General features: G+C 39.3%; 1 protein-coding gene across 9 annotated transcripts in view; it reads left to right on the top strand.

Moving 5' to 3' along the window:
* Nucleotides 1–27,038, top strand: part of LOC131226647 (uncharacterized) — a 127,879-nt gene that overhangs the window by 69,540 nt on the left and 31,301 nt on the right. For all 9 annotated transcript variants that reach the window (XR_009161957.1, XM_058222241.1, XM_058222245.1 and 6 more), the window contains 6 exons: nucleotides 10,815–10,925; nucleotides 17,706–17,774; nucleotides 18,215–18,358; nucleotides 18,582–18,656; nucleotides 18,744–18,920; nucleotides 19,056–19,141. Coding sequence is in view for 8 of the 9 variants with exons in the window: in XM_058222241.1 (XP_058078224.1) it covers nucleotides 10,815–10,925; nucleotides 17,706–17,774; nucleotides 18,215–18,358; nucleotides 18,582–18,656; nucleotides 18,744–18,920; nucleotides 19,056–19,141 (662 nt within the window). In the remaining variant the exon portion in view is untranslated. The remainder of the gene's footprint in view (nucleotides 1–10,814; nucleotides 10,926–17,705; nucleotides 17,775–18,214; nucleotides 18,359–18,581; nucleotides 18,657–18,743; nucleotides 18,921–19,055; nucleotides 19,142–27,038) is intronic.

The raw sequence follows: 27,038 nt of genomic DNA, 5'->3' as shown, positions 1-27,038 counted from the left end.
ATAAACAACGAATCCATCATTCCTAGATGGAAGAGTGAGAATCGGTGCCGTCATAAGACGAGTTTTTAGTTCCGCGAATGCCCGCTCACGGGCTCCACTCCAAACAAACATTGCATTCTTTTGAGTCAATCGAGTTAGTGGGGCAGCTATATGAGAAAATCCTTTAACAAAACGTCTGTAATACCCTGCTAGACCTAAGAAACTCTGAATCTCAGATGCATTCTTCGGCTGTTTCCATTGCAAAACTTCTTCAACCTTAGCTAGATCAACTGAAACTCCATTCTTCGAAACCGTGTGCCCCAAAAAATTTACTTCTTCCTGCCAAAACTTACATTTTTCCAGTTTAACATATAGCTGGTGGGCACTAAGGGTTTGCAACGTCATCTCTAAGTGATACTCATGATCTTCCCTTGTCTTTGAATATATTAAAATATCATCAATAAAAACAACAATAAACTGGTCCAAATAAGGATGGAATACCTCATTCATCGACTGCATAAATACTGCAGGTGCATTAATCAGATCAAATGACATGACCTAAAATTCAAATTGTCCATAACGAGTGACAAAAGCTGTCTTTGGGATATCCTCCTCCCGAACCCAAATCTGATGATACCTAGACCATAAATCTATCTTCGAGAAATACTGCGCACCACTCAACTGATTGAATAAATCATCTATTCTTGGGAGCGGATACTTGTTTCTAATTGTAACCCTATTAAGTCCTCTATAATCGACACACAACTGTAAAGAACCATCCTTCTTTTTTACAAAAAGCATAGGCGCTCTCCAAGGTGAAGTACTCGGGCGAATAAACTCTAAACGACATAATTCATCTATCTGTCTTTGCAACTCATGCAACTCTAATAGTGCCATATGATAAGGGGTTCTGGATATAGGGGTAGTGCCAAGGATAAGATATATTCGAAACTCTGTACGTCTAACTGGTGGCAAACCTGGAATTTCCTGAAAAATATTTGGAAAATCATGTACTACCAGCAACTGTTCAATACATACACCTTTGGACTCTTCATGAATACAGGACATCAAAGTCTCTATAAACTTATCTTTAGAATCAGCCACAAACTGAAATTGAGTCTGGTCAGGTATAGAAAAGGTGACTGTCTTAGCTGTACAGTCCTACACTGCGTCGTACTTGGATAACCAGTCCATTCCCAAAATCACATCATACTCTAACAACACCAAAACATAACAATCGATTGGAAGGGCATACTCTTCTATGTAAACAGGACAATCCTGACATATAGAACTCAACACCATTCTTTTCCCTAAAGGAGTTAATAGCTCTAATCCCTTGGTCATCGATGTTCTCGACAATTCTAACGACTGACAAAAGCTATCTGCTATAAATGAATGTGATGCGCCAGAATAAAAAAGGACACATGCAAAAAGGGATGATACTACGAGTATACCTTCTATGACTCCTCCCTTAGTCTAAGAATCTCTCTTCTGGATTGCATAAACACGAGGTTGCGTTTGAAGGGGAAAGGGTTGTCTACCTTGCTGCCGCTGTGACTGCTGTTGAGACTGTTGTTGTTAGGGCCTATACTGTGTCCTATATGGATTTTGAAAAATAGATAATGGGGTTCCACCAGATAAAATAAGGACATAATTGTCATTTCTCAGATTGTTTAATTTTAAGTCCGTATATTAAAATTCAGATATCGGGTTGAAATACGGCTTGCGGCTCGATAACAGAACAACATTATAATCAAGTCAAAACATTCTCGGGGCTAATGGACCTACAGCCAACGGCTATCCAGTGTACGAACCGGATTTCGGGGCCTCGGGTCGTACACGTGTTACGTATCGTACCCTTGGGATACGGATACGTATTGGTTATCGCATGGGATATATTGGTTGTATCGCGTAATGTATCGTTGTTGTTTGAAACATGGGGAAACATTGGAAATTGGTCGATTTTTTCAATGAAATTTCAGTGATTGTTAAAAAAGACATCAATACACACAAATCAAAACATTAAAAAACAAGTGCACATAATAGGTTTTCTTTTTATGGCGTCTTAATCTATGCGTTGTCTAACTGAATCGATGCAAGTATATTCAAAGTATATTCATATAATTTATAAATGTAAGAAGACGCGTGGAAACACAAGCAATACATTCAAAAGCAGAAGAATAATCACTAAATCATGTTACATACATGTTTGATTTTATGTTTGGACACAGATTGCAACCTATTTGTGAGAAGTTGGGAAAATTTTAAATTTTTTTCAAAATTTTGCAACTTGGTCCTTCTCCTCCAAATCTCAAAATTAAAGCTCACACAATCCATGATTTTTCATACAAAACATGACAAAACATGGATTTGTAACAATTTGACACTGATTTAATATGATTTACATAAAAAAATGGATTGAAAATAAAAAATGCTCATCGGATCGAACATGTGGGATATATCCCACTATTTGTGCGTTTCGTGTCGCATAGGTGGGATACAGGAAATATCGTGGGATATATCGGTTGATATCGTCGATATTTTAAACACCGCGTGCATCTTTGAAGACCCCGCATTGGGAAGATGCATGTGGGCTGCATATAGGAGTTTGATGGACACATCAGACTGTTGGATTGGGTGAACACGATGATCGGACTGTTGGAGCAACATCGGACATCTTGATCGTGGACCCTTATGGGCCTCGAAATAGTTTAGTTATTTAGATTGTTTACTTGCTTCGTTATTTTTAGTATACCTTATATTTATGTTGAGATTAGGGAGTTAGGAACAACTTTTAATTTATTTAGCATCTTTATGTTGAGAATCTTATCTTAAAGCATCTGTTTATAAAAAGGTCTTTTATGAGACTATAAAAGAGAAAGATGGGTATGTGAAGCCCTAATGCCATTATTTTGAAAAAAAAAAAGCTGTGTTTTCTCTTCTTCATGTGATTTGAAGAATACTCCATGTGATTTGGAGCTTGGGTGTGGTGTGATTCCATTCCCCAGTCAACGGAGGTGTTGAGGATTCCATCTATCATCTTCCTTCTCTCTTCCTTTCTATCCAAAAGATGAATTTTCCTAAAAACTTTATCTCTCTTCTTCCCTTCATATCCAAGACCATCCAAATCATATTTTTCTTCAACTTTTCATTATCCAACTTCGACCCCAATCGAAATCAACCATTGAGCCCCTAAGCTAACCGTATGGACAACCTCTCAATCATTTGATTTCCCCTTGCTTCCCCCATCAAAACCCCTTGATTCCCCATCCATAACCCTACCCTAAACTCTAGATCCTCAATTTTCCATTTTTTCCAATTTCTAAAATCCTAATTCCAAAATTCCTAATTCTCATAAATCCTAATTTTTCAAATTCTAGATTTTTCCCTTCTTAACCCTAACCATAAAACCTACAAATCTGTCCCTTAAGTGTAGAATGTGCCTATGCTAAATTGAAGTTTTATCCTTCCATCGGCCTACTTTTAATTGATTTATGTGATTTCTTAGTATGTGGGCATGTGATTTAAGTTAAATTAGATTTTATTTCTTATTGTTTACTCTTAATTACTTGGTGGGTTAGCATCTTTTGTTAATTGAATTACTTTATGGACTCTTTCATAATCTCCACGTTGTATGCTAGTATTAAATCATGTGTCCTGCATTAGAAGTGGACTTTGTTGTGTTTACTCAATTCGTATGCTTCACACTCCAACTTGGACACCTTAGGAAGAGACGGAATGTGAGTCTATAGATTCAGAAGAGAAGGATGTCCAAAACGATGAGGCCATTGAATTGCCAAATCTGCATAGGTACTACTGCACCTATTGGTTCGTTCTCCAAGTAATACAAACCATTCCTTTCACGGCCTCCACCAATCGTCCTTCCTGTCTTGAGGTCCTGAAACACACAATAAGAAGGAAATGAGGATACATAACAATTCAAAGACCTTGCTAACTTACAAATAAAAGGTCGAAAGGATAATTGGGTGCATACAGAATAGACGACAGGGGTATTGATGCATTAGGCTAAGCAGTACCAACACCAATGACATTAGATGACGTACCATCAGCTAAAGCAACTGATTTTTTTGATGAAGCAAAATTAAAGGAAGAAAAGAAACCGCGATTACCAGAGATATGGTCGGACACCCTAGAGTCGATGATCCAAGATGGGGAGGGAGATGACAAAAGACATGCTTTACTTGAGTGAGCAAAAGTGGTTGTAGAGGTGGATGCAACATTGTTGGATGAAGAGACACTAGAAGAAAAAAGAAAACGTGCATATTCCTCCTGTGATAGTGAAACATTAATCTAATTACCACTAGGATTAGACTAAGTAAGAGTAGTGAATCTACGATCTGAAGAAACATCTTCAACCATAGGAACTTGATTAGTCCTTGAGGATTTTCCATGAAGATCCCAGCAAAAGTCCATTGTATGATTTGTCAGTCCACAATGAGTACACATGTGCTTTCCTCTACCACCATGATCGCCTTTGCCTCCCCTTGGGAGTCTACCACCTCTGCCGCCAATGCAACCACCATGACCACCACGACCTCCACGAAAGCCAAAATAACCAAATGAAGAGGCGAATGCCATTTTATCATCTACATTAACTTGAGAGTTGTCAAATTCATTTGCCAAGGAGACTTTTTGAAGTTGTGCATATACCTTTGCCACTGAAGGAATGGAAACTCATCCCAAAATCTGATCCGTTGTTGATTGATATTCCTTGGGCAATCCAGACAAAAGTTTTACTACCTTCATATCTTCCCACTACTTCATAAGGGTGATGCTTGAGGTAATGGGATGATATATGGGCAGCTCTTCCCACATTCCAGTCAACTTTGTGAAATATTCACCAAGAGGCTTGTCCCCCTTTTGAAAGGAAAAGATTTCCTCATATAGCTGATACATCCGAGAAACATTCTGATATAAGGAATGCATCTTCCGTATAGTATCCCAAACGTCCTTTGCTGTGCTTAAGAAAACTAAATTAGAACTCACCTCAGACTCCATACCATTCCATAACCAAGAGCGAATCCCGGCATCCTGATGCATCCATTGCCTGCATTTGGATAAGATTCCGCTGACTTAGGATCTGTGAGGAACTCTTTTCGTGGGCTAAGTCAAACACCTTGACAGATTTGGCCTAGAAAAGGTAATTTTTTTCATTCAACTTCACAGAAGTTATTGATGCATTGAAGGAGGGTCCAAACATTTCTCCAAAAGATGGGGAACCAACGACTATACTTTTTAGTTCCATAGATATTCCACAATCAACTTGCTTCAAAGCCAAAAGAAAAACGCTGACCTGATAAGAGATCTACACATAACTATACTTCCAGAATAAAATAATGTGAAGATTGCTGGCCCATTATCACCCTAATTGAAATTAATACCAAACCCACATCACACATGACTTAGTAGGAGAGAATATTCTATCAAAAGAACTGCTTCCACGTAACTCAACAATCTTAAACAAATGATTTTAACATCACCTTATGAGAAATCAACAAACCTTCATAATGGCATGCATGCTCCTTTTTGTGAGCGTTTCCTTCTACTTGAGGAACAACGCAGAAAACAAAATGTTTTATGCACAAATGGATGATGAAACATGCTCCCCTTTACGTTTCGATAAGCCCCTGATGTGTTGGAAGGCCCTAAAGAAAAAAGATCTAGCAACTTGGGTTAGATCGGGAGGAATTACGGAGTCTAAACTAGTTCTAGGGTGTCTTTAATACCATGCAAGTCGGAATAGAAAAGATAAAAGTAGAAGAAAAAATGAAAAGAAGAGAAGCATGAGAGAAGAATCTTGAGAAAAGGGAATTAAGAGTTAGGGCTCACATTCCCACTTTTCTCTTATATTATTTTATAAATGGATGAAATTACAAAAGTGTCCTTATACAAAAATACAAAATACCCCTTATACAAAATCTATGTTCCCAACACATCCCAAGACTAAGTGGGCCATAGGCCTATAACCACTACTATTAATAGTATCGATATCACCAAATATCTATTTATTAAAAAAAATTCCATTTCAAAATTTTGTATTGGTGATGGGGACATCATGCGTGCACGCACACGCCCCCCCCCCCTCCCACGTACGTACGCATGGAGGAGGGCCCCACCATCGATTTGGGTCAATGACGATATCCAAGGAGGGCCTCCTAGTTAAAAGACAGTTTTGGTTCGTTGGAGTGGGCTCGGTGGTCAAGTAAAGCCCATCATGGGATTTCATGATTGTGGCCCACTAGTTTGATTAATCTCATATTTTAGGTTTTGCTTATTAATGTTATTTAGAATATCATGGATGATTTAGATTTCTTTGATTAGTTTTTATTTTGGTTTACTTCATCGCCAAGTAATAGGTTACGCACATGGCGCGAGTTTTGGGGTATAGGATTTTCTTATAAATAGGCACCCCTTGTAGCTTTTGGAATTCATTGAAGTTTAATAAAAATTCTGCGTTTTCCTATTTCTCTGAGTTCTTGAGTTGTGGAAGTCCAATTGGGTGGGAAGCCCTCCCTTCATCGAAAGGCTAACTATCGTGGTGCGATGCCACATCTATCCCGATTCACCCCCATCCTCTACCATCTCTACTTCTCATCTCCTACCACCATCCATGCTTCAAATTTGTCATTTATTGCAACAGTTTTCCTCTTTATAGTAGAATTCCAGATTCTGGCTCTAAAGGAGGGCTGAAACTTCGGTGGAGCACGACGCACAGCCCGTAGTTCAGATCGACCCTAAACTTGTGGGTTTTGGAGGCCACCCCTGGTCGACCAGACTCAAGGCGTCAGTTTCCAGGTGTGGGACCCCCCTGCTCGTGCGGCCAGACCCCTACGCACGTGCGTCAGGCTTGACCCGCTGTCCGCACGTGGGGACTGTCTTCCGGCTCTGGTTTTCTTTATATTTTTCCCTCTCATACCTGTTTTTCATAACCCTAACCCTAAATTGCATTATCTTTAATTTTTTTCCCCTTTTCTTACCCTAGGGTTCCCTAAATTGAAATTGGTGAATCCCTTGGATTAGGGACTGATTGCTGTGCATGTGTGGATGATTATTACTTACCTTTGATTATCGTTTTTACTGATCCAGCCCTAGCCTGTCTAGGCCAGGACCCGTGTAGATTCCCCTTGTTTGAATGTTTGAGCTTTTGTGTGGGATGTGGAATTATTATGTGATTGTTTTTGAATTAGTATGATCTAAAGACTGAGATCTTGCATATCATATTTAATTTTCATGTCCTGCATCAATTCGTGTATGGTTGCAATTTTCAATTTGTTGACAATAGTGTTGATAATATCGTGATATTATTGTTATCTCAACATGCTCGATATTGAGACCACAATCTTTCGTTACCTTTTGAGTTGTTGTCAATTTCTCGGTGAAATATTGTGTTGTCGATATTTTGAAATATTGATGGATGGTTGGATGGAAGGTTGGATGGGTAGATAGGTTGGTTAGATTAATAGATTGGATGGATGGGCTGGTTAGATAGTTTTCTAACAACACATGGTTTTAGGCCCTCATTAAATGAAAAGTTGTTATCTATGCATTCTTTTTGCAAATTTTTTTATTCCTAAATATGCAAATGTGTATTTTATCATATCTGAAGTTTGACTAAAAAATTCCACTGTTTTCCCATATTTTTCCCTGCATTTTCGGTTATCGGGGATACCGATATTGTTTCCGTATCCCTAACCAGCAAAACTTGTAGTGATGCTGATGCTTCGAACACTGTTTATAACTAGTGTTCGAAATATCGATACTATCGGCCAATATTATCGTTATCGCACCCCTGCGAGACGATACACTCGCGATAACCCCCGGAAGATACCAAAAAACCCAAAATCCAGATATCGGCCGATATATCGTCGATATCGCACGATATTTTGACGATATCACGCGATTTCCTCTCCATTATTGTCGGACATTGACGTCATCATCCGAAAAAATCGGGAAAAAAAATTAGAGGGTGGATTTCGGTACCTGTAGAAGAGATCGCCATGATCGGAAGCTTCCATTTGGTGGGCCATTCGAATTGAAGCGTCATTCCTAGGTTACTGCAAATAAAATCTCCAATTTTGGAGAGAAATCCGGAGACATCCTCACCGATTTGGGAGAAATTTTAGGGCTTTCGGAACCTTCTTTGCTTAAAAAGTAAAGGTCGTTCGAGCCTTTTTTTTGGATGCAGATTAGCCACTTACAGGTTAAGTAGCGAGATCGCTACTGAAGTGACGTCACCAAGTTACGTGGGTCCCACCATGATGAATGTGTTATATCCACACGGTCCATCCATTTGGAGATATCATTTTAGGACATGAGTTAAATAATGAGGCAGAAAAAATCTGTAATGGACCGCACTACAGAAAACAGTGGAGAAAGTGACATCCATCGTTGAAACCTTCCTAAGGTCCACCGTGATGTTTATTTGAGATCCAACCCATTAATAAGTTAAAAAAAGACATTATAAAAGGGAAAAAAATATATATCAGCTTAATTGAAAACTTTTGTGGCCCTCAGAAGTTTTTAATGGTGGGCGTCACTCTCTCTACTGCTTTCTGTGGTGGGGTCTATTGGAGCTTTGAATCTTAGTCATTCTTAGGCTCATGGCATAAAATGTTCTCTCCAAATGGATGGATGGTGTGTATACAAAACATACATCATGGTGGGGCCCACGGAACTTGGTCACGTCAATTTAGTAGCTACTCAACCTGTCAGTAGCTAATCCGCGCCCCCCCCCCCCTTTTTTTAATAGAAATCGAGTACCGCGCACACCGCCGAGCTGTGTGTTGACGTCGCTAAGTTTTGTGGGTCCCATCATGAGGTATGTGTTATATCCAGACCGTTCGTCCATTTGGCGAGCTCTTCGTAAGGCTTGAGCCAAAAAATAAGACAGATCCAAAGATCAACTGGACCACACTGCAAATAGCAGTGGTAGATGGAACGTCTACCATTGAAACCCTTTTGGGGTCACGGAAGTTTTGGATAATATGATATTTATTTTTCCTCTTCATCTAGGTCTGTGTGACCTAATTAACTGATTGGATGGAAAATAAACATTATGGTGGGCCCTACGAATGTATTAATGGTGAGAATCAGTCCCCCACTGCTATTTGTGGTGTGGTCCACTTGAGCTTTGGATATGACTCATTTTTGGGTTGATGATCTAAAATGATGTCTCCAAATGCATGAACGGTGTAGATATAATAAATACATTATTGTGGGGCCATGTAACTTTGAAATGTTTGTACAACTTGAGCCCGAGGAGCGTCAGCACAGTACTAGGATTTCCTGCCAAAGCCTTCCGCAGGAAGTTCCTGCGCTTGAAACCTTAATGGGGCCTACCATCGATGTTTGTGAGGAATCCACTCCGTCCATCCGTTTTGTGAAATCATTTTAGAACATGGAATTAAAAATGAGTAGGATCTAATACTCAAGTGTGCCAAAAATGTGAGGATTGAACATCCACACTTGAAATATTCGTGGGGCCACATAAGTTTTGAATTAGACTAATATTTGTATTTTCAATTCATCCGTGTAGGAATAACGTTATGAACGGTATGGATGACATGTTAACATCACTATCGACCCAGGGAGGTTTCAACGGTAGGAATTTTCCTACCCACCTTTTCCTTTAGTGCGGCCCACTTTAGTCTTGGATCCTGCTCATTTTTGCTCTCAAGTGCTAAAATGATCTTAAAAAACGAATGGACGAGGTGGATTTCCTACAAACATCACAGTGGGCCCGACCTAGGTTTTGAGCGAAGGAACTTGGCAGGAAATCTGTGTACGATCAGCGCCCCACCCCCAGTATGGTGGGAAGTGGATCCCCTAATGAGCAGCGTACTTTGTAAACTTTGTGGGCCCACTATAATTCATGTATTTTATCCACTCCGTCCATCCATTTTACCAGATAAATTTATGGTTTTGAATGAAGAGAAAAAACTATTATTAGCTTGATCCAAAACTTTTGTGGCCCACTAATGGTCAATCACCATTGTTTCCTATGGTATGATCTACCTAATTATTGGATCTGTTTTATTTTTTGGATAATGTCCTGAAATGATATGGAAAAATGGATGGACGGGGTTGATACTGAATATAGTTGTCTTAGTTCAATCGGACAACGCATAGCTTAGGACCCTATACAAAGGAAATCTATTATGTACACTTCTTTTCTGAAACTTTATGATTTAAAAGTGTGTATTAAGGGCCTTTTTAACAATCCCCAAAGTTTCATTAAAAAATTCAACCATTTTCCCAATGTTTCCCCATGTTTCCCAAAAAGTGCGATAAACTATGCGATACAAATGATATATCCCATGTGATAACTGATACGTATCTGTATCCCAAGGGTGCGATTCATTGTGCGATACCGATATTTCGAACATTGGTTATAACTACTTAAATAGTTTGCCTGGGGCTGTTAACTGTTAAAGAAGTGAACCGTTGATTGGACAATTTGGATAAATTTGCAACCTCATAGTGTTTGTTTGCTTAAGATAAAGCCCATTAACATGCGTGGTTGAACGTAAATGATGCACGAACAAACCCCCAAAAAAAACAAAAAAAAAAAAAAAACACACACACACAAAAAACATCACAAGGTGTTGCTTTTGTCCATCTTTGCTCCGAGTGGTGTGGGTGGCAGGTATATATAACAAATTGTGTTCATGTAACAGAATTTCATGTTTAAGAATTTTTGGTCATTTAAATCTTTTTCGTATAGCTAATAAATTTTAAAAAATCTTGTATAACCAGCTTGTGGATAATTTTATTTTGTTGTTGGTGATGATTTCATTTCCATAACTTGCAAGCAGAATATTGATGACATAAGGAATCACCGAAGAACAAAAGTGCCATTCTTTGATTTCGAGAATTGTACTCGGAGTGGATTCAAGGATCTTCAAGTTTCTGAAGATTGTGGAGTGGTATCCCTTTAATTCATCTTATTACTTGCTTTAGTTTTTCTTTTTTATGTGATAAAAAATGTTTACGGTGAGAAGAAACTAATGCTATTTCACGCATGAAGTTAATGATGGTAAAAGCATGAAATAATTATGCTTTGGATCCATAACATGTGAATGTTTTTAGTGCAAAATCTTTTAGAATACTAGTTACCAATTCTTACATAGAATGCTGACCTAACCCTTTGTGTTAAACGCTTGTTAGTTGATGGATTGCAGAGTGACATAAAAACTAAATAAACCAAAATAGCTCCGCCAACCAGTTTTTATGCAAAGTTAGAGAGCCTACCATCTAATTTTAAAAATCAAATTTAAAAAAATACTCCCAACTTAGATCCACAACTGAGGCACCCAAAAAAAAAAAAAAAAAAGAAGAAGAAGAAGAAAAAAAAAGCTACAGTGATAGGAAAAGGTAAGAAGCACTCTTGCTTAACTGTGAAAGTATGGATTTCTACTGAAGTTTTGGTAGAGATTCCCCACACTAGAAATATTAGTGTTAATTAGTATCAAGATAGAAGTAAATTTGGAAGTGAAAAGCGGTAGGAGGCTCGAAGATATGGTTAATGCTTGCTTTAGTTTTTCCTTTTTATGTGGCAAAACATGTTTACGGTGAGAAGAAACTAATTTTATTGCACACATGAAGTTAATGATGGTAAAAGCGTGAAATGATTATGCTTTGGATCCATAACATGTGGATGTTTCTAGTGCAAAATCTTTTAGGATACAAGTTTCCAATTGTTGTGTAGAATGCTGACCTAACCCTCCGTGTTGAAACCTTGATAGTTGATGGATTGCAGAGTGACATAAAAACTAAATAAACCAAAGTCAATCCGCCAAGGCACCAACCAGTTTTTATGCAATCTTAGAGAGCCTACCATCTAATTTTGAAAATCAAATTCGAAAAATACTGCAACTCAGATCTACAACTGAGGCACCCAAAAAAAAGCTATAGTGATAGGAAAAGGTAAGAAGCACTCTTACTTATACAAGACAATTGTCTCTACTTGTTAACTGTGCAAGTATGGATTTCTAGTGAAGTTTTGGTGGAGATTCCCCACAATAGAAATATTAGCGTTAACTAGTAGCATGATAGAAGTAGATTTGGAAGTGTAAAGCGGTAGGAGGCTCGAAGATATAGTTATGTTGTTCCTAGAAACTCTGGTATTCTTGTGGGTTTGCCACTGCAACTACTGGAGGGCCATATTTTATATATAACTATCATCAAATGTATTACACCCCTTGGATATGGAAAATATTTTGACATTGTTGATAAGGGCGTGTTTGGTTACTGGTAAATACCTGTACATATTTAACAAGTAGAGATGTTGACAGCTAGCTGTAAATAAATACATGTAAATATTAAGTATTATTTACTTGAGGAATTCATGCTAGCTGCCCCCCTACGATGTTGACAGCTATGGGATTTGAAAGGTGCCGATGCTAACACCAAGAGGGGAAAATGTGAGATCAGTAAAATCTGTGGTGCCCAGTTTGATGTATGTGTCTGATCCAAGCCATCCATCCGTTTTACCAGCTCATTTTAGGACACGGGCTCAAAAATGAGGCAGATCCAAAGCACAAGTGGACCACACCACAGGAAACAGGAGGACTTGAACACCTACCATTGAAAACTTCTTGGGGGACACAAAAGTTTTGGATCAAACTGATATTTGTGTTTTCCCTTCATCCATGTTTTTGACACTTTATGAATAGGCTGGATGACAAATACACATCACTGTGGGCACTAGGAAGGTTTTGTGCTTTCAACGGTGGACGTCATTATACCCCTTCTTTTTGGTGTCCACTTGATCATGCAATTTGCTTCATTTTGGGCTTATGCCCTAAAATGAGCTGGTAAAATGGATGGACACCGTGGATTATACACATACATCACAGTGGTACCCACAAATTTTACTCACGCAATCCCTGTTAATATTGCTGCATACAATCCCAGTTTTTGAGGCATAATTTCTCATCTGTTACCCCCTCTTGCAAACAACAGTGAGAAGTCATCATTGTTGATCTACCGCCATTTACCATGGAAAATGGAAAAACAAACGCCCTAATATTGCGAATACTGGGAAATATAGTGTTGTTTGAGGGAAACATTTGGAAAATGGCGAAAATTTTCAGTGAAATTTAAGGAGAAGTTAAACTACATGATTACACAATTAGGACTCAAAAGATTACAGGGACAAAAAACACTATGCATAGTAGTTTTCCATTGTTTTAGGAAAAACCCATGTGTGATCGACCAAAACTGATGCAATAATATCCAAAATGGGTTCATTTATTAAAATGTTATGCAATATACAAGTAATAAAACATAGACAAAATGACCAATAACTCAATAGAACCAACACTTGCACTACAATTTTGAAGGGAAAAAGTGGAAAAAATTCAGGTTCCTCGATTTCTTCCCATTTTCACCTCCAAACCAAATATTTTTGCCTCAAATCCATTTCAATGCATGAAATCATGCATAAACATGAATTTCTACTAATATCCATGCTAATATCCAGTATTTAAATTATCGGCGATATTATCGAATTATCACCGAAATTGAATTTCTACTAATATCTATGCTAATATCTAGTATTTAAATTATTGGCGATATTATCGAATTTTTGCCGATAATTTCGGTATCACTAGAGTTGCGACACTGAAACTCCCTTTTTTCGTTTCTCTTCCTAATATCGCCAATTTTTCGGTGATTTTATTCCTTTTTTTGCGAAAAGTCCAGTTGTCACTTAGTGTTCGCAATATCGGCCGATAGTATCAGTATCACAGTCCAACGATATGAAACACATCAGAAGAAATATTCCGAAAAAATTGGAGAGAGAGAGAGAGAGAGAGAGAGAGAGAGAGAGAGAGAGAGAGAGAGAGAGAGTTTCAAAAGGGTGGATTTCCGTACCTGTAGAATAGATTGCCCTGATTGGAAGCTGTATTTGGTGGGCCATTTGAATCGAAGCTTGCCATTCGTAGGTTACCGTAAAGAAAATCTCGATTCCCTTTTTTTCTTTCTTCTATTAGATTGTTACTTGAAAACGGAATTGATTTAGGAAGAAAATGCGAAAAAAAATAAAATTCCAGAGAAATCCGGAGATTTGGGGAAGAATCCAGGGTTTCGGGGTCTCTTGGATGAAAAATGGGTTCGGAGCCCTTTTTTAGCGGGCGCGGATGCGCTACTGACGGGTTGAGTAGCCAACTCGCTACTGAAGTGACATCACCAAGTTCTGTGGGTCCCACCATGATGTATGTTTTGTATCCACACCGTCCATCCATTTTGAGAGACCATTTTAGGTCATGAGCCAAAGAATGATTCAGATCCAAATCTCCAGTGGACCCCACCATAGAAAAAGTGGAGAGAGTGACGCTCACCATTAAAAATTTCTAATGGCCACAAAAGTTTTCAATGAAGCTGATATTTGTGTTTTACCTTATTTAATGTTTGTGTTAACTTATGAACAAATTGGATCTCAAATAAACATCACGGTGGACCTTAGGAAGGTTTCAACGGTGGGTGTAACTCACTCCACTATTTTCCGTGGTGGGGTCCATTATAGTTTTGGATCTGCCTAATTCTTTGCATCATGCCCTAAAATGTTCTCTCCAAATGGATGGACGGTGTGGATACAACACATAAATCATGATAGGATCCACATAACTTGGTGACGTCACTTCAGTAGCGAGTCTCGCTACTCAACCTGTCATATAGCTAATCCGCGTCCTTTTTTATCGGGCACGACTACATGGGGCACGTATGCATCTTTTCACACGTGTAGTGGGCCTCCAATCTGAACTGTTCATGTGATGTGGCCTCCCATGAAACTCTCAGGAACCAAATTTTACCCTGATCTAAAACTCTGGTGGGCCATAGCAAAGAAAGATGCAAATCAAGGGAGAAAATTGTTTTCTTTTATAATGGCCCACTGAAGTCTTAGATGAAAGCAAAATTTGAACCATAAAAGTTTCATGGAGTGCTGCATCATTTAGACTGTTCAGATTTTGGACTCACATCACATATGATGAGTTCTCCGAAAGTTCTCACGATAACTCCACTGTGGGGAAAATCGGCGTTGGCGTGGATCAGGAGCCTAGAAATGGATGGTCTATCAGGGCTCTGTAAGGCCTACCATGATATATTTGTTTTATCTACACCGTCCATCCATTTTGATATGTTATTCTAGGGAATGAGCCCAAAATGTAGCCAGATATGAGGCTCAAGTGGTCCACACCACAGGAAGTTGTGGTGGGAATGATATCCATCGTTGAAGCTTTCTTAGGGCCCAATCATGATGTCAGGGCTTTGTCATAGCTCCATCGCTTCCCGATCTGGATCTAGAACATGCTCATGAGCTCCCTCGGCGGGATGTGTTTCCTAATCAGGAATCGGCTTTGGCTCGGAGGAATCGCCCTCACCTTCACCCTCATCCTCCTTAGATGGGCTTTGGCTCTCCCACTATTTTGTTGCTTCATGAACTAATTGTTCTGATGAAGATGGAAAAATTTCAGCCATCCATTGATCCAAAACCTCCTAATGGCTCCCGACTTGGCTTGCTAAGTCGACGAAGCCAACTAGCCTAGATACTGGCTTAGATGCTGCTATCTCTGCCGTTGTTGATATCTCTGCCCTTTTTAGTGGTGCTTTTGGGGGGTACATTGAGCAAGTATGAGAAATTGGCCCCTCTCCGCTTTATTAAAAGCGAGGACTGCTACGGGAGGTTGAACCATGGACCTATGGAAAAAGCGGTGCTTGTTGATCAACAATAGGGTTGGGTTGAACGTCTATAAGCGTCTTTTAAAAGAATTATGGTTTAGCCAAGAACCGGTTGAAAAACAAGGAAAGAAAGAAAGCAACAAGGAAAGAAAGCAACCGGCTAAAAGAATTATGAGTCGACATCGAGGTGCCTAATCAAATCTTTTGAAACACTAGCGAACTAGAAATCAACACAATCTTGATTTAAAAAGATCAAACAACTCAACTAGATACTTACGCTTGAATACTATTCACCGCCACAAATGAGAATTAGATCGGGGATTGTCAGGGTCCTGGCAAATGATGATTGAGACGAGATTCGGCGTTTTTGAACCACGGAACGCTTGGTTTCCATTTGGGTTGTAGATGTAACCAACCCACAATTAAGGATATGGTAGAAGATCCAATGAGAATTCGTGCATAGCTTCTAGTCTTTGACATAAAGAAAGAATGTTGTAATAACGAAACAGACATGTGAGATCGATTTCCTTCACTTCGATCCATGTGGTTGAGGTGTGTTTCTTCTATAGTACCACACAATTGCTGTAAAAGCTTGGCGCCTGGGGAGTACGGTCGCAAGACTGAAACTCAAAGGAATTGACAAGGATCTGTGCAAGCGGCGGAGCGTGCGGTTTAATTCGATACAACGCGCAAAACCTTACCAGCCCTTGAGGAAGGAATGCCATTTCAGATGCTTCACGAGATCATCAAAAGACTCCATTGCATCATAAAAGACCTCTTTCCCTACGTGCTCCTTGATCTGGCAGAGAATCAGTTACATTTTTCATTTGCTCTCCTTTTATAGATAGGACTGACAAAATCGAACAGAGTTCTTTTGTATCACTTCGTCCCGTGCTTCATACGATAGTTTTCTACCTAGTGATGGACGTTGTTCGCTGTCCCACCTAACCCACCATCGGGTAAGAGGTAGGTCTGGGTGGGTAAGTTGTAGACACCTTTCCATACTTTTGTCTTTGGAGTACCTCACTTAATTTCCTCTGCAATTTTAGGCTTTGGTGGTATTTATCATGCACTTCTCGGACCTGGGACTCTTGAAGAATCCTTTCCATTCTTTGGTTATGTATGGAAAGATAGAAATAAAATGACCACAATTTTGCTTTAGAACCTGATCCATACACTGAAAGCGATCATCGAAGACACCAAAGACATCAATTTGGGAACGCTGGAGGATCCGAAGCAATTGCAAATGCGATCTTTGAAGACTTATGCCCCTTTAAAGGAATTGGCTTGACAAGGTGTCCATTCTTTGAAAAAATCATAGCAGAGTTCTTACGGAGCTTTTTCGAGGGAATGTCCTTGATGGGAAGGGGATAACTTATAATCCCGTCCTTGCCTTTCCATACCTATATCTCCGTTTCGTACTCTCGTGGGTTGATTCTTTGGCTTGTGTATTTGAGTAGTCTGCTCGCTCCGTTCGCTGTCTCTACAACGACCCTCAAAGTCACTGGCTCCATCGGTGCATGGTAGTCCATACTTTATTTTTATATATGTATGAATAGGTATTTCTCTGGGGATATCTCAGCAAAAAGCCAAATTAACGCATATTCTGTTTTGGGTTTCGAGGGAAGTAGTGTTTGCTGTCATCCTGAAGGATCTGCAGGAGGATTGTGGATCCTGTGGGATGCAAATCTAAATGAATCCTTATATCCGGCTTCATTTTTTAAAAACAGGCGACAGATCGCACCTGATTAGCATGAGATTTCTTTTATCAACGTTGTTGTTGCTATTTTCTCAACAATAAAAGTCGTGGCTAAAATTTCACCCTAGCTGCAAACCTAAAGCAATCTTCTTTTACTGAGGATATGGTCCTTAATAGAGTGGGGTGGCTGAACAGGATTTGTGTACCTGACGCCAATTAGTTAGGAAAGGCGTAGATGATGAATGTGATGTTGATTTATTATTATTATTATTATGATTATTGTTATTGTTTACTCAAGGAACTTCTTTCTATTTCATCTGACCAGGTAATCTTTGAAGGGGTCTATGCTCTGCGTCCTGAAATCAGAAAGTCACTTGACTTGTGGATAGCTGTTGTAAGGATCAAATTCTAACACTGTGCCTTTATATTACAGCTTTTTTGTTCTCTTTTCTTCCTATTCGGTCTCAATTACAATCAAGAAAGACTCCATGTGGCTAAGGGGCCGTTTGATAAAACTTACTTTCAGCACTAATCACTGAAATTTGATATTTTCAATGATTTTCACTGATTCAGATCTTTGGCAAATCTAATTTATTGTGTGCTTAAATTAATTTTCACTGAAAATATGGGCCTTTTTTCCAGCTCCCCTCCCTTCACTTAATGCTGAAGGCTGAATGTTGAAAGTGGTGGAGCATTAAATTTTTCCTAAAATATGCCTAAAATTATTTGAAAATTAGAATTCAGTAGTTTTAAGTTTTCTGCACTCAAATAAATCCTCAGAGCTTATTTTTCAGTTTATCAAATGACACCTAACTGTTTAGTAGCAACTAACAGGTTGGCGGGGTACACTCGCATCTGATTGCTAGAGTTCAGAGGGACAAGAGCCGTGCTGGATTTTCTATATATCAGAATGAAATTATGACAACAGTATTTCCAATGTTTCAGCAACACATTGAGCCCCATCTAGTTCATGCACATGTAAGTACATGTGGAATTTGAAGATGTTTAATGGTTCATGCTTGTGTCAATCAAACTTCCAACATGTTCCAAGAAATGGCAGTTGCACTTGGAAATGTATACATTTGTCTTGGAACTTTATTATTCAGTGGTGAAATGAATATACTACTTTTTCTTTGTATCTCCAGTAATTGATCATGGAAGCCAACTCTAATTGACACTAAAGTTTATTATCTTATTACAGCTCAAAATACGGAATGATTTCGATCCTGTGCTCTCTCCAGAAAGTTCACTTTTTGTTTTGAAAAGTAATAAGCAGGTAAGCTTCATCCTATCATTCGGTTGTAACCAACTCATATTAGGTGGTACATGCTATCTTACTTCCTTGCCTTTTTAACACTATCAGGTGGCCTATCAAGATATACTGAAAGTACTCGACCCTGGGAAAGTCTGCAGTTCTGTTCAGAAGTTTACTGATATATATTTAAGGCTTCCTGGAACACCTTGTAATGGGCAGCTGGCAGAAAGTGATTGCATACGGGTTCGGATTTGTGAAGGAAGATTTGCCTTACTGATACGGGAGGTTAATAGTTACTTTTTATTTATTTGTAAAACATGTGTTTTTCCTTACATTTTCTAGCTGGAATAATCATAGTGTTAACTTTGCATTCCATAAAAGCTAACTTCTTAATTCTTGTTGAACTATTTTATGCACTAGCCTATAAGGGAAGGAAATTTTATTGTACAGCCAAAAGTGGACTTTGATATCAGTGTTAGCACAGTTTCTGGCCTTCTTAACCTTGGGTAAGTAAGCATTATTAGTTTGTGTGATCTAATCCTCAGCGCATTTTTCTTGCATAATCTCGCATCTATTTTATTCCCAATTAGTAAAGGGTTACTACAACTGCACCAGGCCTTGCAAATATTAACACTGCAGCTTCTCATAGCTTACGAGAACAGGATTGTTTCTGTTCTGTTTGTAGTTATGTGGAGTACCATAATGGTCCCTTTTATTAATTTAATCAGTGTGGTTGTCTGTGGACACAATTTTCCCTAGTCTGCACCTTCTCTTCCTCTCCTCCCTTCTTCATTCTTCTCTCTGGGATCTTCCATTTCTTTTCTTTCTTTTGTCCTAGAGTTTTAACATGCTATAGGAGAGGGTTTGAAGTGTCGATCACAACCTATGATTGTGGGGCCCACTCCTGATGTCATTGGGTTGTACTGATGATGTTAGTGTCATTCAACTGGGGGTCCTAATGAAGAAAAAACCACAAGACTTGGTAGACCATGATTCTGGAAGATTTTGTGATTTCTATGGAATTTTTTGTAAAGATTTGATAGGTGTTTAGTATTATTATTATTATTATTATTATTTTTGTTATTATTATTTTAAGTTCTAAATAAAAATTTGGAAAAAGTTGAGATTGTTATTTCTAATTCATGCACTTTTTATGGAATCTTTTAAGGAGATTCGCGGATTCCTTGTGTGTATAATAATTTCTAATGACTTGGTAGTTGCTTCGTGGCAATCTGTTGAAATTTGAGCAACCCATGAAGATTTTAGTGGGGTAAGTTTGATGCCTGGTCTTTTCATTGGTACTTTTGGCTTTGCATATTGCTGCGTTTCGCCTATTTGCTAAGTATTTGTGGTCTATCTAATGATCTAAGAAGCTTCTATACCTGTTTTTGCTATTATTGTTGAAACTGCTATAACGTTGGCGTGCATGGTGGCTATGCATGTGCAGTTGAGCTACGCTAGGTGCCTAATCAGGTTAGATAAATAAGATATCTAGTGGGTACTATATCTGGTAATCAGTTTTGCGTGGTTGACTGGTAGTTGCAAGTAGTTGCATTATGGTTTCATGGAAGGCGCATCCTCAAGTTTGAGTGATTTCTCAGAACCATGTTGACTCCTAGGGTGAGTGGTACATTTGGGTTGGAGATCATCCTGGTTGGCATATTACTACCATTAAATTTGATGGAGAAATTTATTTGGAGTGGTCCATCTCTTCAAAATGGTTATTTGCGGGAGAAGGAAGTTGTGTTACCTAAATAGTAAGGTTGTGAAACCACTTGATGATCCTGAATGCTGGCTGTGAGGCTAATAATTCGATGATTATATAATGTTTACTTCACTCTATGAAGGCTGAGAAAGGCTAAACATTTACGTATTGCAAGACTACCATGGAGATTTTGGATTATTGTAGAATCATACTATCAAAGGAATAATGTGGCCAATGTTCTAGTTGACTCGTGAAATTGCTCACTTTTGGTAGGGTGACTGAGAAGTCTTTAGGAGATTATTACACTATGCTTCAAGGGTTGTGTCTTGAGTTGAATCATCAATAGGCCTATAAGGCCATGCTTTGATGAGGAACTGATGCAGGACATGAAAATTAAATATGATATGCAAGATCTCAAGCTTTAGATTATACTAATTCAGAAACAATCACATAAAATTCCACATCCCACACAATAGTTCAAACATTCAAGGGGAATCTGTGCGGGTCCAGGCCTACACAGGCTAGGGTTGGATCAGTAAAATTATGGACCAAGCGATACTCAAAAGGAAGTAAAAATCATCCACCAATGCACAACAATCAGTCCCTAATCCAAGGGATTCACCAATTCTAATTTAGAGAACCCTAGGGTAAGAAAAACGGCAAATAAATTGGAAGTAATGCAATCTAGGGTTAGGGTTAGGGAGAATAGGTATGAGAGGAGTAAAATAGGCGGAAATCTAAACCTAGAGATAGTTCCTGCGCGCGGACAGCAGGCCAGGCCCATCGCACGTGCGCATGGGTTTGGCCGCACGTGCGAGGGGGATCGAATGCGGAAAGCGCCTCATTGGCTTTGGTCGGCCACGAGAGGACTTAAAAACCCCCAAGTTTCGTGTTGATCGGATGCGCGGTCTGTGCGTGGTGCTTTGCCAAAGTTTTAGCCCTCCTGCAGGGCTAGAATTTGGAATTATGTTGTAAAGAGGAAAACTGTTGCAATAAAGGACAGATTTGAAGCGCAGATGGTGGTATGAGATGAGAAATAGAGATGGTAGAGGATGGGGGTGAATCAGAATCGATGTGGCTTCGCACCACGGTAGTTAGCCCTTCAATAAAGGGAGGGCTTCTCACCCAATTGGATTTCCACAACTCGAGAACTCAAAGGAGTAGAAAAACATAGAATTTTTATTAAACTTCAATGGGCAAAAAAACCTACAAGGGGTGCCTATTTATAAGAAAACCCTATATCTTAAAACTCGCGCTATGTGTACAACCTATTACTTGGTGATGAAGTAAACAAAAATAAAAACTAATCGAAGAAATCTAAATTGTTCATGATACTCTAAATAACATTAATAAACAAAACCTAAAATATGAGATTAATCAGGCTAGTGGGCTACGATCATGAGATCCCATAATGGGCTTTGCTTGACTATCGGGCCTACTCTAACGAACCAAAACTCCGTCTTCTAACTAGAAGGCCCTCCTTGGACGTCGTTATCAATCCAGATCGACGGTGGGGTCCTCCTTGCGAACGTGCGTAGGGGGGGCATGCGTGTGCGCGTGAGCGTGATGTCCCCATTAGGAACACGAGGTGAAAATTAAGCATAATTAATATTTGATCTCCTTGATGGCCTCAATTCTTAGTATGAGACTTCCATCCCGAAGGATTCTCTTCTCATTACTATAGAGAGAAGAAAGTCATTGAAAGTAATGTTACCTGTGGAAAGTGGGACAACTAAGCGATCTGCTTTTCGCTAGTTTTTTCCATGGTAGTCGTGTAGGTCAGGGTAAAGGTGATGGTGGTTGATCTGGGGGCCATCCTGATTGCGTTGGTTGATATGGTTGGGGTCGTAGTGATTCCGGCCATACCCATGATAAACTGTTGAATGATGAAAAGGACAAACTCTACTGAGTAGTTAGTCACATGAGAGAGATGTTAGAACACAGTGGGCTATCAAAGAAGCCCTATTCTATCTCAGTTGTAGTTGATATAGTTGCCTGTTGCGAGTCACATGATCTGGCTTCTTTAGGTGGTGCTAGCAAATCTCCAGTTGAAGAAACTGCTGAACTAGACGTTGTCTGGTGGCTTTGGAAGGCGTCTCTTCTCATCAGATTAGTTCAAATTTGTTAGGTATATCTGTATTTGCTTAGTTTCTTGATCTTTCAGTCTGTTCTGAACATTGATTCTAGTGCTTCAGATCATATGATTCGTACAAACTCTCAATTCCCTTACTACTAAGTCCCATAGTTGTGTTAATATTATTGGTAGGTTCTATACTCAGGTTGGGGGAATAGGAATCATTAGCTTTTCTCCCTTATTGTCTTTGTCCTCTGTGATACGTCCTGAACTTTTCCACCAATTTATTATCTCTGAGTAGCCGTAACAAGTCTCTTAACTATTGTGTGACATTCTTTCCTTCCAATTGTATGTTTCAGGACCTGTGATTGGATGGATGATTGGGGTTGGGCTTTTGAGTGGTGGCCTTTAAATGTTCCATCCTTTGGTTAATGTCAACTTAGCCTTTTAAGCTTCTTGTGGAGATGAGTCAAGTTAGGGGTTTTTATATATTGGCATTGTTTTCTTGATCATCTTCCCACAACTAGTTGAGATTGCTAGTGTGTATGTATTGGCATCGTTGTTTTGGTTATGTCGAGCTACTAGCTTGAGATTGCTACTTCCTTTTTTCATTCTGGTCTAGTGATATGAGTGACTTCTTATGTGAAACATACCTCACATCTTTTAAATCGTTCATAAGATGGCATTATTCAAGTTGATGTGAAAACCAAATTTTACATTCCAACAATGATGGGGAGTATATTTCTTTTGCTTTTCAATCCTACTTGTTGGAAATGGTATCGAGTATCAAACCACATCTGCATAACCCCTAACAGAATGGTGTGGTTGAGAAAAATGAGCATGCTTCTCCTTCAATACCACTAGCTTCGCGTCCTCCACCAATCATTCTCTCCGTCTTTACATCTTGAAATTTACAATAGGAAGGATAAAATGTGACCAAACAATTAAAGAATCTAGTCAGTTCACTAACACAATAGACTTGAAGGAAATGTAGGAATATACAAAAGCATATAAAAATGATATGGAGATAGGATGAGCTGTACATGATCCGACGGGTTGAAGTACCATTAGCCAATTAACAGAGGAAGTAGAAACAAATATATCTAACTGAGACAATACACTAGACTCACCAATCATATGATCCGATGTTCCTTAATCGGTAACCCAAGGGGTGGGTTTGAGGAAGCAAGATATGCTGTGTGTGACTGAGAAAGTGGTAAAGGAGGATCGCTGCCCTAAACAATCCTTTAATAACTTCACATACCCATCCTTGGACAAAGTGATGAGGACATCACGTCATGTACGCCCTTGCGTACGTATAAGAGGAGGAAGCGGGCCGCACCGATTTCTTTGTGGCTAGGTGAGTACCCGTGATCTTGTTGAAGACCCCATGTGCATATGCGAGCATCTAGAAGACCCCACACTGGGAATATGCACATTTGCTGCTTTATGGAGTAATCAAAACCGTTAGATTGGAGGGACGTGACGATCGGGCCATTGGAGTGCATGGATCACATGATCAGGTCATTGATCGTTGATCGTCCACATCAGGTTTAGACTTTATTATATTTTAGTATTTAGTTTTTTATTATTTTATATTTGGACACATTATGCGTGGTTTGGTTGATTTTATTTAGACTAGGGCTATTTTTGTTAAAATTCACAAGACGGGAATTATTGTAATTTTTGAAACTTCTTAGATATATAAAAAGAGGGGGGCGTGTGACCTCTCTCCCATTGGATTTTGTGATTAGAAGAGAGAGAGAGAGAGAGAGAGAGAGAGAGAGAAATTCTTGCTTTCTTCTTCCATTTTCATGCGATTTGAAGATATTTCCATGTGATTTAGAAGGAAGATTGGTACGGGGATAATCTTCATCAATGGAGATGCGAGGTCTCAATCTATCCCCACACAATCTTCTCTTTTCTCCCCCATCTAGGTTTTTTTAAAAGGTTCTTTATTCTCCCATCCCAGATCTATAATCCAAACTCTAACCGACCTAAACCCATCCACCTCACGCCACACGTTTGACCATACGGTGACACGTGTGAATCCCACCTTGCCCCCTTTTTTGGTTCCCCATCATCATTATATCAAACCCCTTTCTTCAATCACCAAAACCCTATCCCTAAACCTAAAATTCCTAATTTTTCCACTTTCCCAAAATACCCAAACCTTAATTTTCACCTTAGGTTGTATTAAGTTTTCTATTTTGAAATAGACTATACCCTATGCTAATTGGGTGTCCCTACATCCATTAGATCATAGTTTCTTTTTATTTAATGATATTGTGTTACGATGTTGGTAGCTTAGGCTAGGATTATGCATGATGCTCTTTTGATTTTCATGATATTTGTGATGATTATAGCGATTTTTTTATTTTATTTTATTTTATTTTATTTTTAAATATCTTAATTCGGCTAGATCTTGCAAGTTAATTGGTTCACGCATTGGTCCTGCATCACAGTAACTATATCACACATTGAAATTCGCTTAGAATGAGAAGAGATAGGTCTAGCTGCATGATTGTTGGAATTGTCCTCAGACATGCTAGAGTGATTACCCTAAGCCGGTTTGGTAGCAAGATCCCAACATATATCAACCGAGTGACCGGGAGCCCACAATGAGTACATTGTCGATTTCTACAGCCTATGCCATGACCTCCACCAGAGTCTCTGCTACCAAATTGACCTCCCCTTGACTTTCGGCCACTAAATTGGTCCCTATGGTTGTGTCCACCAAAACCTCCCATCTACTAAAGGAAGAAAAAAATGCAGATCAATCAGAGGAAACTCAATTTGTGATATCTACACTAGATGCATGCTGAATGCATAAAAAGCCTCAATAGCAGACGGGTCTCACTAGCTCCAAGAATCTGAGCTCACACTAGCTTGAAGTTTGGACATAGATCCTAGAGAGTTAAGAAACACAAAATTCCCCTCGTTGCTCTCTTATAACATAAAAAATTATTCGACGCGGGCTGATACATCTTCAGTTTTTCCCACATACCCCTCAAGGCAAAGTAATCTTCTCCCACACTCTTCTTGCCTTGTTGAAGAGTGAAGATGTCTTCTGATGCAATTCATATCCAAGCAGTCCACATGGTCGGTATGGTCCATGGTCATGATTCGAACATTCATTGCATCATAGGATTGGGCTCCACTATGTGTGGGCTCATGGCCATCTAATGTATAGGTGAGACTGTCAAAGGAATAATATAATACACATACATTGCCAATGGGCTGAATATAGTCATAAAATCACACCATACACGTCATCATTTAAACACATTCACACATCATAAGCAACATAACACATACATTGAAACGGGCCCCAAGTGTTGGCAACACACAAATCAGATGCCCCATATATTAAGAGATACTAAGCCTCATTTTACTTAGAATTTGCCTCAGTTTGGGTTCCACACGTGGCCCACACACTAGCCCATGGTTTTGGTCCTTTTGGGCCTTCAAACAGTTTAATTTCGGGTGTAAACGGGCCTTGCCACACAGCCCACCATGCTGCCTAAAGAATGTGCAGCGTGGGTCCTAGAATACATACATCAAAGTGGGCCACATGGGATACCAAAACTGAAGGACAATCTCAAATATACAACACACATCCTAGCGGGCCTAAAGAAGGTTTCAATGGTTTGTATCCGTAACACATGTAATGAGTTGGGTCATTTGCGTTGCCAAAACAGATGGGTGGCATGTATATAACACGTACATCATAGTGGGTCCCATGGCGAGTGGGCCCCAGCCGCTGTCCTAGACGGATAGTAGGAACATACAACTCAAACTTCAGGAGGGGCCCATGAAGGTTTCAATTGTGGCTACAATTGTCCCAGTATTTTCTGTGCATGTCCCGCCTAAGATCTGGATCTTTTGTGTTTGGGCTCATTCCCTAAAATGAGTTGGAAAAATGGACGGGTGGATTTATCACGGACATCAAAGTGGGCCCAGAAGTTTCAATGGTAGGCGTCAATCTCCACTGTTTCATGCAGTGTGGTCCAACCGAGATTTGGATTTGTTTCATTTTTTCGGCCCAAGCTGTAAAATGACCTGGAGAACAAGATGGACGACCTGGATATTGAATACATGCATTAAGTTGCAGCAAACATCAACAGCAGCTGCACGATGCTTAGTGGCAGTGTGTAGTTGCTGCCTTGTTCCCCTTTGTTTCTGTTTTTTTTGTGTGTGTGTGTGTGTGTGTGTGTGTGTGTGTGTGTGTGTATTATTTTGTTGTCTGCTTGTGACCATTTCAACAGAATGGAAAGGATTTTCTTTTTTGGTTTGGAAGCTTTTAACAGTATGTGTTTGATCACCACTATTTCCAATGGTATGGCCCACCTAAACTTTGGATCTGCTTGATTTTTGGGCTACTGACCTCAAATGGTCTGGCCCACTGATTGCTTGCCTCCAAGTGTAGAGGTTCGTGAGTAGTATCCCGTGAATACAGGGTCGATCCCAAAGGGAGATGAATTGTGAGAAGGAAAAAATCAAATGCAAAACAAACTAAGTAACAAAAACTAAACTGATGATTTGATTTTAGGAGTTCTGAATGGATGTAATTCAATTGAATTAAAATAACAGGAACAAATTTTTTCAAAAACTCTCTACTTAA

This window comes from Magnolia sinica, chromosome 15 (assembly GCF_029962835.1).
Source record: "Magnolia sinica isolate HGM2019 chromosome 15, MsV1, whole genome shotgun sequence".
NCBI classification, from domain to species: Eukaryota; Viridiplantae; Streptophyta; class Magnoliopsida; order Magnoliales; family Magnoliaceae; genus Magnolia; species Magnolia sinica.
The sequence above is the reverse complement of the archived record's forward strand: the minus strand, read 5'-3'. Positions and strand labels throughout refer to the sequence as shown.